The 12,146-nt window shown below is 46.2% G+C and overlaps 1 protein-coding gene across 2 annotated transcripts; it reads left to right on the forward strand.

Moving 5' to 3' along the window:
• The first annotated feature begins 4,434 nt into the window (after nucleotides 1-4,434).
• On the forward strand, nucleotides 4,435-9,393 carry LOC109753979 (transcription factor ICE1). Of its 2 annotated transcripts, none has more exons than XM_020312906.4 (4): nucleotides 4,435-5,647; nucleotides 8,360-8,581; nucleotides 8,804-8,974; nucleotides 9,080-9,393. In XM_020312906.4, exons 1-4 carry the CDS (start codon nucleotides 4,622-4,624, stop codon nucleotides 9,161-9,163), a joined length of 1,503 nt encoding a protein of 500 aa, XP_020168495.1. In that variant the 5' UTR covers nucleotides 4,435-4,621; the 3' UTR covers nucleotides 9,164-9,393. The 2 variants fall into 2 exon arrangements, with proteins under 2 accessions (XP_020168495.1, XP_020168503.1); XM_020312914.4 differs by having other exon boundaries at nucleotides 4,446-5,647; nucleotides 9,083-9,393.
• The last annotated feature ends 2,753 nt before the right edge of the window (nucleotides 9,394-12,146 follow it).

Raw genomic sequence — 12,146 nt, forward strand, 5'->3', positions numbered from 1 at the left:
GAAGAAAATGGGTTGCACTGCAAGAGACTTCCAAAGTCTTCACTCAAAAAAATAGGTCTTGGGTTGAGCATTACTTCAAAAATACCGTCTTTGTATCACCTAAACCCCTCTTACTAGTATGGTTTGCCCTATGACTCAAAATAAAGAAAAAGAACTACAAAAAGACTAACTCTTCGCAATCCAATTCTTTGACTAATTCTTCATACAAGGCACACCGAAATATTGAATGTATCCTTACATTTTTTAGGGTTGTCTGCAACGGTTAAACATAATCTTCAAGGACTTTCACCTATATACTCACAAGCACATTAGTCTCTTAACCATGTCATCAATACTCCAAAACCATAAAGGGCCACTAGATGCACATTCACACATTATCCTCGTTATGTTCTAACTTGTTAAGTTACATGTACCACTGATTGCATTCTTTGAACCGCAATGATCGTTTTTCCATTTGATTTTATCTTACTCATAACCTATTAGATCTTGCTTCCTTAAATTACGTTATACGAAACTTGCCTTCAATTTTTCCCTATCTTATTTCACTTTAATTTTTAAGTTTTGTCCCCCGAAACTTGTGGAAAAGAAATAACCGTGCCAAGTTTCACAGTTACAAACTTACCGTACAACAACGTCTTCACTAGTTTTCTCGTTTAGTACATTGTAATTTTTTAGTTGTTTCAGCAGGCGACCCGACACACGGGTGCAGCTGGCGTACATGTAAGAAACGCAACATGGCACCCTACCCGTTGCCCGGATGCACAGAGTGCCCGAACGAATGGGCATATGCGGGGTGTGCCCGGCCCGTAGACGCACCCATCTGGTGATCCAGCACACGAGCTTAGAGGACGCACGCGAACGAAAGGGCGACGGGGCATCCAGACAGCTTACCCGATAGCAACGAGCCCCATGAAGCCCGACCAGAACAACCGAACGGTCGGGTGGTGCGGGGAGTCACACATGGGGTGAGGGCAATGACCCGCCAATGAGGCGGCCCCATGCGCGCCCATAGCCCATGCCCTCATGGACCCCTGAGGGAAAACCGTGCGACTGTCACACCCCTCACAATCGGATACTGGGCGGCGCGAGGCGTCACCTGCAGGGCGAGGGCGAGCAAGGTAAATGAGGTGGCCCTACACATGCCCCCACCCCACGCGTCATGGACCCCCGAGGGAATAAGGTGCAGTGTGAGCCGCTCGTCACGATCGGACGCCCAGGAGCATGCCACACAGGCATCGACAATGTGTGCGCGTGAAATGGACGACCCAAAGGGCGCTGAATCGCTCGGATGCCCCCAGGAGGCAGGTACTACATCATCCTTTATAGGAGTAATAACTTCCATAGATTGTTCATGTAAATTTTGATTATAGCACCTATGCATAGATACCACTTTTAAAACCAACATATTAAACCATTCCAAAACCAATTACTATTCAACTCTCCAAAAAATATAAATGAAGCAAGAGAGTTCTAATCGTCTCTATAAAACTACAGTCATGCCCTAACAAGTATAAGTGAAGGAAAAGAGCATCTACAAATATCACTCACCATAGAACAAGTATCCAAACTCCAATAGATATAAGTCAAACACACAACATTCTATAAAGCCAGATTCAAAAGATATAAGTCAAGTGCATAGAGCATTCTATAAATTTAACAACCAAGGACCATAAAGAATTATCCCCAATCAGCATGGTGTTTGTTTATTCAAAAAAATAAGAAAAGTAGCACCCTAAGAATTTACGCAGATCATGTGAACAAATAAAAACTTAGTCCCAAACGAGACAAACCGATATTTCTTGAGGAAGTTGGTTACATGCCCATGAGGGGCTTTATATTGTCTAAGGGTCCTTGACAAATGATCAACTCTACCCTTGAAGTAAGGAGGTGAGGTGGGAGGGTAGAACTAGATAATTTTCCATCCTTTGACCCATGCGCTTCTTATTGGACTAGGAGGTGGGTTGTGGCCCATTAGGGAAGAATCCCTACACCCTGAGGAGGTTTCCTTGTTTGGGCTTGGCCCTGTTTGCTTTCTTGCCTTCTCCTTTGGCTTATTCTTTTATGCGGTCTTTCACTTTTGACTTGTTGACCATGAAGCCTTACTTGGATGTTCGTTGACTCGGATGACTTTCTTGGATCCACGGGTGGCTTGGATTATTGTTGACTGCCTTGACTTGTGTTGACCGCTTGGGTGGCACTCCATGTAGGACAGGGGATCGGATTTGAAGTAGGGTCAAAATCCACTAGTACAACAATTAGTTTCTCATGCATGATAATTTATTTACACACAATTGCCATGCTGTCTCCTTTATACATCACCATGGCTAGTACTTGTGTACGCGCCATGGCAAGTCTTTATGTATGCACCATGTCAAATTTTACACACCGTGTGTCAAATTTTTACACGAAATAACAGGATGTTCTTTTAAAGCACATCATGGCAAAGCATTGTGTTTGCATCATTGCAATTTTCTACACACATTTCTCATGATGTGTATTTTAACATCATGGCAACTTTCCAAACTTGTTGTAGTAACTTTCTGTAGAAGCATTGCATTTGTGTGTGTGTTAGGTACATTATACTTGAATTTTGAAAAATATGTGGTAGTTTTATTCACTAAAGCATGGGAATTCTTTTTGTGTAGCCATACATACATGAGTTTTCGAGATTTTTATGTTTTTTTTTCTTTTGCCAAATGTCTTTTGGCCTTTTTTTTCTCTGTTATTTTTATTGAGACCGTGTTTTTCACTAATGAGAGATGCGTAAGTAGTTTTTGGCTTTTATTGTCTCGTTCATGTGTGTGATTCACTGCCCAGGGGTCCAAAAGAGTTCACGATGAGAGAGTTAGAGTATCCCTAACAGTCTCCCTGTTCCTAAAAATTGCATATATAGAGAGCGTTGAGCCAAAAAAAAACATACTCCAACAGTCTCCCTGTTCATCAATAGTTTTTGGGAAACGTTCGCCACCGACTAGTCGGCCGAGTCTTCGACCGGACACACGCAAACCATCAGATGAGAGGACATCGCACGGCCATGCACGCACACAGGGCTCCTCCAACGTTATCTTCTTCACCATCGTTCTCCTTTCACCCAAACCTTTCTCTGGTTCTCTCTCTGTATCTCTTTCATCTGCCCTTTCATGCACGGCTGCACCACCGAGCTTGCCGTCGTCGACAGCTCCGCCGCCCCTGTGGCGAGCCGCTTCCCAATGCACCCAAAAAATCGCGACACCTGTTGTTGACACGGACCACACGGGTGCGGATCCAGCGGGCTGTCGTTTGCAAGCTCAGACTACTACGTTAGAACGTGGACGCGCCCACGCTGGCTTCGAGTGGACGACACGCCGTGCTGGGACCCGGAAGCGGAAGGTTTTTGCTAGAAGCTCCTCACCGGCGGCGAGCTGCGATAGGGAGCACACATGGATGCTGCAACCGGCGACCACGGGTACTGGAACCGGCGACCTCGGTTGTTGGAAACGACGACCACGTTTGTTGCCACCGGTGTCACAAGCGCCACGAGATGCTGCAACCAGCCGCTACAATTGTTGGGACCGGTGTCTTCGTTTGCTGGAACCAGCTTTCTTTGTCGGCGGTGACCATGGCGACCGCGGGATGACATTGTTGCCTCTACTTTTTTTGCTGGAATCAACGGTGATGCTGGAACCGTTGCAAGAAAAAGCTTCAACCTTCCCATCGACAATGCTGGAATTGATGTTAGGTGAAGCCACGACCAACACTGACGGCAAATTGTCAAGGGCGGTGCCGAAAAATACCAGCGGTAGACAAGCTGCAACTAACCATATGCTGCAACCGGCTGAGCATAGAGCTGTTACCGAAGAAGTTGAAAGCTGAAACCGGATTAATCAAAAAGCTGGAACCTATATGGATGCTGGAACCAGAGACCAAAAATACTTCTACCGTCATATATGTTTTTGCTGGAACCAATGGTTGTGACCACACACATAGTTGCCGGCGATGCTGCAACCGAGGTTGGGGAAGTGGTTTTCGTGGCCGACGACCCCGCGGCGCTACCATGGATGCAACATGGGAGCGGGACAAAAAACGGTTGCGTTGACTCTTTTATTTTTTGCTTCGATTTGGCGATGGCGAGCGCCGCGGCGAGCGTCGATGGCGAGGCAAATCGGGCAGGGCAAGAACGCGCTCTGCAACGGGGAGACGGATGGCCGCCATGTATTTCTGTTTTATTGTTTTGGGAAAGACGACCGAGAGGGAGGAAGACGACGCACCAACCCAGGGATCAAACGGTTGGATGCTGCCATATCGAACGCACGCGCGATGACCGGCCCAAATTTGGGCGGGCTGACCGACGCCTATCACTGGCCATATTTTTTTGGGTAATAGATAGGAAAAGCAAATATTAGGAGGGGTGGGTATTTTGGTAAATTGACACTTTTCTTTCTTCCGTGGGCAGCCAGCAGTGGACAGTGGTTTCCTGCCATGCATATAGACACAATTCGGTGCGAGAAATAGAAGTCGACTCGGGGACCTCCTCCACCATCTTCTCTCCTCTGTCCTGCTCTGCCATCTCTGCGCATCGCAGCTCCTCGTCGGGCAGTTACCACACCAAATATAGCCACGCAGCGCCGCCATTTCCGCGGCTATGCTGTCGCAGTTCAATAGTTCTCTTTGGGTGCAGGAAGGCGACGTCCATGAACACCAGGGCCTCGGTCACGACCAGGCGGCGCTGATGGGGCAGGAGGCCGGCAACGACCACAACCAGCACCTCCTGCCTATGCCCTCGGGCGGAGGCGGGGGGTTCCGCGCCCCACCGATGCTTGATGACGACAGCTGGTACTTCAACCCGGGCGCGGTCGGCGACGCCGCCGGGAACGGGTCCATGATCCCGGCGCCGGCAACTATGGAAGCGTCGGGATCTAGCTCCGGATTCGGAGATGCTTCCCAGATGTTCCCGCTCCTCAACCCGGGAGTGGGAGGTACGGGACCGCTCGACGTCCCTGGGTTCGACCTCGACATCTCCGGCGACCTCTCGGCGTTTCTTGGCGCCGGGAACGCGCCGAACGCATCCCTGCTGCCGCATGGGAACACAGACTTCCTCGGCTCGTTCGGTGGCTTCGGCACCGCACCGGCACAAACGACGGACTTCGGTGGCCTCGCTGGTTTCGACTTGTTCGATACCGGCGCCCAGGGCTGGAGCGGCCCATCCTCAGAGGGGCCGGCTGCTCCGGCGCCCCAGACCGCTCCCTTCTCTGGGCAGGGCAACGCGAAGGCGCTGAGGCCGCTGGATACCTTCCCGGCGTCGGGCGCGCAGCCAACGCTCTTCCAGAAGCGCGCACTCCGACGTAACGCCGGGGAAGAGGACGGCGGGAGGAAGCGTAAGGCAGCGGAGCCTGACATAATACTCGACGACGCCGACGATGACATCATCAGCATCGACGCGTCCGGGTTGATTTACGACTCGGAGGACGGGAGGGGCGTCGAGGAGAGCGGCAGGAAGGACGGCAACGAGTCCAACGCCAACAGCACGGTCACCGGCGGCGCTACGGCTGAAGGGAACGCAAAGAAGAAGGGGATGCCGGCCAAGAACCTCATGGCGGAGCGCCGTCGCCGGAAGAAGCTCAACGACCGGCTGTACGCGCTTCGGTCTGTCGTGCCCAGGATCAGCAAGGTGAGAAATTCTTTGCCTTTTGTACCAAGAGTATCGTTCTCATTGTACTGTTTGTCACAGTTCATCCGCGCATCTCAGTTGCAATTCTACCTGTAGATTATGGATCAACACAGGCTTTGAAACGTCTGTGTCATCTACAGAATAACAGAAACCTTAGCTCATAAGTTTGTTGCTGGTATACACACCCCTTAGGGGGTGTTTGGTTACAGGGACTTATTGGTGTAGGGACTTAAATAAGTCCCTTTAAGTCCCATCTAAACCAAACAAGAGGAACTTATAGGGACTTAAAGTGGGCATTTGAGACTTATGAAATAAGACTCTCAAAAAGGGACTTATAGGGACTTACAGTTGTAATATGGTCTTTTAGTCCATGTTAAGTTTCAGTAACCAAACAAGTAGGGACTTATTAGGGACTTGGAACTTATAAGTTGGGACTAAAAAAAGTCCTAGGACTTATGAACCAAACAGGGCCTTAGTCTGAGACGTTCTGTGGTTTAGCATCTACTGAGACGTTCTGTGGTTTAGCATACACACCCCTTAGTCCATGTTATCTTTGCATTATTTTGCGTTGATGGTTCTCTCTATTTGGCATGGTCGTAATTCTAGTGTTTTAGGATGACTGCCTATCATATTTCTATTTGCCTTTGTTAGATTAGAGTAATTTTAACCCGCAAAAAATGATTGAAGTAATTTTAGGTATTAGTCATTACTTGGTATACTGTATATATATTCTTTGCATGTATAAATTAAATTGTCGTAATTTTTTCATTAGTAGTCACTTGATATACGGATTTCCATTTATCGTATGAATTAAATCGGCACATTTATTTTATTAAAGGTAAATTGCTGTCCAGCGTATCGCCATTCACTGTCGCTGCTGGCATTTGTTCCGTTTCCACTCGATTATCGTAGAGTTGTAGCGAGCGAAATTACTCCTCCGCGGCTGACCACCCGTTGGGGGGTCGTCTGCTCGGCCGGACACAGTTAGGCATAGGGGCCCACGACGTGACCTATGCTCTCTTTCTCGGCGTGGCGCCCATGCATATGTGGCCTTTTTCTCTACTTATTTTTGTGTGAAAATTTCAAAATTCCGAAAATGCAAATCATTAAATTTGGCGTTTCCATCGTATTGTCATTAGTAGTTGCCAGATATACAGATTTCTATTTCTTAGACGAATTAAATCAGCATATTTATTTTACTAGAATAAATCGATTTCCATCTTACCGTACAGCTGTCTGTGTTGTCTCTTCTTCCATTTCTACTCAATTATCATAGAGCTGTAGAGTGTGAATTACTCCCTCGCGGCACCCTCACCGCTCGTTAGGGGAGCGTCTTCTCATCGGGACACTGCCAGCGGAGTGGCTCACGCACGTGGCTTCTCCCCCTTCACTCTCAGATGCTCCCTTTCCTGATGTGGGGCACATGCACATGTGGCTTTTTTGAGCTTTTTCCCGTGAAAGTTCCAAAAATTGAAATATATATTGAAAGTTCAAATATTCTAAAGTTTAACTTCCGAAAGTTGAAATTTCAAATTTTGATTTTTTTTAAGTTTAAAATTTAGTTTCAAAAAGTCCGACAAGTTTCAGATTCCAAAAGCTAGGCCAAGACTTTTTGAAAGCCAGTTGTGTGATTTCCAAAAGTTGCCAAAAATGAACATGCAAGTTTCCAAAAAGGGAAGTTGTCCTACTCTAGATTTGACACGTAGGGTCATAGGCATGGCAGTTAGCCATGCCTGTAGAGAGATAAATCATAAAAGTAGTTAGATGCTAAGATTCATGCCCTAGCTCACTGTCTGAAATAGTAAATTATACTTTTTTGGTGCAAATTGTCGTGTAGAGCTGTGGATGCACACCAGTTTGAAGAACGTCTCATATCATAAGTGAGGTTTTAGCCTTGTTAGTCACACACAGCTTGTTCTGGCTAGCTTTAAGATCTACTCCAGTATTTGTCGTCCAACTTTTCTGTTTAGTTTCTACTGATGATTATGTATTTGCATGGCCATAAGTTTTGTTTACAAAGGCTACTGAATTTATACCTCTCGAACTAAATAACTACACGATTTTATTTCCTATGTGTTGCTTCTTATACGAGTTAAATGTGATTGATGTCCATGAGTTGTACTACAAATAGATTTCTCTCGAATATACTATTGCTATCTGCTTTTGGTGCATGTTATTCAGGTTCTAGTCAGTTATCAGAGGTATAGCAGATTGCAAAAAAATATAAAGTTTTAAATCATGGTTTTTTGCATTACCTGTGACCCGCCAGAAAAGTGCAACTTCAAATACCGGAGACTATTGTACATCATGGAACTGTTCAAAAGACATCAACTACATTTATTTACAATGATTATATTTTATAAAAGGGCATTCTTTATTAACTCAAAATGCAACATTTGGTGGATACAAAGCATGATGAGCACACACCTGACGTCGATTTACATAATTATATAAGGAGAATCTTTTAGTTTCACGCACAAGAAAATCCACAAGTTTTTTTAGCTGGGAAGAGCATGAATCATGGTGTACTCTACACCATCTACTATGGTTAATTGTTTATTACTTGAGATTTCATCTTTATCTTTTTTCTGAACAAAATTCATCTTGAGTATGAATTGTACTTCTCTCACTGTGTGCATACATAGAATTCACCAATTATCATTTCTCTCTATGGCTGATTGGCTAACTGATTTATGTGGTTGCAATGGCTAGATGGACAGGGCCTCTATTCTTGGTGATGCAATCGAGTACCTCAAGGAGCTCAAGCAGAAGATCAATGTTCTTCAGAATGAGCTGGAGGCATCTCCTTCCGCGTCTTCGCTGCCTCCGACACCTACAAGCTTCCACCCTCTGACTCCTACAACTCCTACAATGCCCGCGCTGCCATCTCGCGTGAAGGAGGAACTGGCAAGCTCTGCTGCTCAGGAACCATGTGTAAGTATCTCTGGATCTCTCTGAATTTTCACTCAAGCAGAGCTAAACCTGCATATCAAGAAATTTGCACCCCTTGACATGATATGGTATTCCTTTTCTTTTTGCTAATGTTAGCTAGCAATAGATGGGAAGAAAACTAAAGCTGTAGAAGATTGATGTATACATTAGTTTGTGTGATCATCTGCATACCTGAGGTTTATTTTCTTTCTCTGGTTGCAACAGGTTGAGGTTAAGCTTCGGGAAGGTCGGGTTGTCAACATCCGCATGATGTGCTCTCGCAGGCCAGGTGTTGTGCATTCTTCCTTGAAGGCCCTCGAAGGCCTTGGTCTTGACGTGCAGCAAGCTGTTATCAGCTATTTCAATGACTTTACATTGGATGTCTTCAAGGCTGAGGTACTGTAGTACAAGTCTGTCACCACGGTTTCTGAAACAGTGGAATGTAAATACTTTGTGCCGTTAAAAAATCCCTCAACTTACTCTGTTTGTTCTTCATGTCAGCAGTGCAAGGATGGCCCTGGTCCTCAGCCTGAGGAAATCAAGGCGGTGCTCCTGCATTGTGCGGGGTTCCATCCAGCGGTCTAGGAGGGCAGGAGAGCCGAACCAAGAGCAGAGGACAGCATACCAAAGGAATTTACAAGGAGTCTTTTTTCGTTCCAAAAGACGAATTTGCAATAAGTACCCATGGTTTTGGACATAATAATGTCAGTTATCTGTTTTACTCGAGTACTTCTCGGTACATGATTGGTTTCGTCATGTTTAAGCCTGAACGAGAATTGTGTTTGATTAATAATAAGGCGTAAAACTTTCTTGGATGATCTGTCTTTTTGCTTCCTTGCACGATTTTTTCCACTTTTTTTGGTTGCTGTGGCTTCAGCTTGGGTTACAACAAATAAACGATGATTCTGTTCTGGTGAGTTACTGGGATCACGCAGCAGGCGGAGTGGTCGCTGTACTGGACCCAACATCGCCGTCTTCACTGCAGCCTGCCACTGGCAGGGTTGGATTTGGCTGCTTTCCAATGAAAGCTTGGTAAGAAAAACTGGTCCAGTGTTTTGGGGTAAAAATAATCGTCACTTGCAGCCTATTTAATGCTCCCTTCATTTCATCAAAATACCAATGCTTATTAGGGTTTTCTTCTTGATGAAAAATTGGTTGCTGCTTTATTGGTCAACTAGCTACGGGATAGTCCCAGCTCAACACGTCCACGGTACAGCTCGGAGCAACATACAACAAAGTCTAACAGCCGCATAACACGCGGCGCGATAAAAAAGCGTTTGCAGCGCGTCGATCGTCTGTTTTTGCGCGGCGCGGAGCGCTGGCTTCAGCAGCCGCTGCAAAGTTTAGCGCGCGACTAACTCCAGCAGGCGCTGCAAAAATACTGCGCGCACGCTCTCACAGAAACAATATATGCACTCGAAACACAACCAAGAAGATCAAACACAGACAAAATAAATCAACAATAAAATAGTTTAATTTCGTTATTACAACTCAAACAAATAGTTTATCTTTCAATACAACAAATAATTCAGCAATAGAACATCAAACGCACAAATCATGATGCTCTTTGTCGGCCATTCCATGCCCACCACTCCTCGATGAATCCTTCTGAAGATCATCATGCATTTCGGCACGTCGAATGGCATGATAGGAGGCAACAAAACGGGCCACCCTGGCAGCCCTCCTCCGCACTCGCCACGGGCCGGGATGTCCCAAGAGCTCATAGTGAGAGTAGTCTAAATCTTGGCCACGCTCAATCTCAATGATAATGTTATGCATGACCACACAAGCGTGCATGATTTTGTTGGGGAACGTAGCATGCAATTTCAAAAAATTTCCTATGATCACGCAAGATCTATCTAGGAGATGCATAGCAGCGAGAGGGGAAGAGTGTGTCCACGTACCCTCGTACACCGAAAGCGGAAGCGTTAGCTTAACGCGGTTGATATAGTCGAACGTCTTCTCGATTCAACCGATCAAGCACCGAATGCACGGCACCTCCGTGTTCTGCACACGTTCAGCTCGATGACGTCCCTCGAACTCTTGATCCAGCAAAGTGTCGAGGGAGAGTTTCGTCAGCACGACGGCGTGGTGACGGTGATGGTGATGTGATCCGCGTAGGGTTTCGCCTAAGCACTACGACAATATGACCGGAAGAGTAAACGGTGGAGGGGGCACCGTACACGGCTAAGAAACAATTGATGTGCCTAGAGGTGCCCCCCTGCCCCCGTATATAAAGGATGGAGAGGGGAGGAGGCCGGCCTAGGGCGCGCCAAGTGAAGAGGAATCCCACTTGGACTCCTAGTACTATTCGCCCCCCCTCTTCTTTCGAAAGGGGAAATGGGGAAGGAGAGGGAGAGGGAGAAGGAAAGGGGGGCCGCGCCCCCTCCCCTTGTCAAATTCGGACTCCCCATGGGGGAGGGGGCCACCCCTTTGTGGGCTGCCCTCTCTCTCCCCTATGGCCCATGAGGCCCATTACTTTCTCCGAGAGGTTCCGGTAACCCCTCGGCACTCTGATAAATACCCGAAACACTCCGAAACCATTTCGGTGTCCGAATACTATCGTCCAACATATCAATCTTTACCTCTCGACCATTTCGAGACTCCTCGTCATGTCCGCGATCTCCTCCGGGACTCCGAACAATCTTCGATCACCAAAACACATAACTCATAATACAAATCGTCATCGAACGTTAAGCGTGCGGACCCTACGGGTTCGAGAACTAACACATCTCGATCAATAACCAACAGCGGAACCTGGATGCTCATATTGGTTCCTACATATTCTACGAAGATCTTTATCGGTCAAACTGTAATGACAACATACGTCCTTCCCTTTGTCATCGGTATGTTACTTGCCCGAGATTCGATCATCGATATCTTCATACCTAGTTCAATCTCGTTAACGGCAAGTTTCTTTACTCGTTTCGTAATGCATCATCCCGCAACTTACTCATTAGTCGCATTGCTTGCAAGGCTTATCATGATGTGCATTACCGAGAGGGCCCAGAGATACCTCTCCGATACTTGGAGTGACAAATCCTAATCTCGATCTATGCCAACCCAACAAACACCTTCGGAGACACCTGTAGAGCATCTTTATAATCACCCAGTTACGTTGTGACGTTTGATAGCACACAAGGTGTTCCTCCGGTATTCGGGAGTTGCATAATCTCATAGTCAAAGGAATATGTATAAGTCATGAAGAAAGCAATAGCAATAAAACTTAACGATCATTATGCTAAGCTAACCGATGTGTCTTGTCCATCACATCATTCTCCTAATGATGTGATCCCGTTCATCAAATGACAACACATGTCTTTGGTCAGGAAACTTAACCATCTTTGATTAACAAGCTAGTCAAGTAGAGGCATATTAGGGACACTTTGTTTTGTCTATATATTCACACATGTATCAAGTTTTCGGTTAATACAATTCTAGCATGAATAATAAACATTTATCATGATATAAGGAAATATAAATAACAACTTTATTATTGCCTCTAGGGCATATTTCCTTCAGTCTCACACTTGCACTAGAGTCAATAATCTAGATTACATTGTAATGA

Source organism: Aegilops tauschii, chromosome 4, assembly GCF_002575655.3.
Source record: "Aegilops tauschii subsp. strangulata cultivar AL8/78 chromosome 4, Aet v6.0, whole genome shotgun sequence".
Classification (NCBI taxonomy): Eukaryota; Viridiplantae; Streptophyta; class Magnoliopsida; order Poales; family Poaceae; genus Aegilops; species Aegilops tauschii.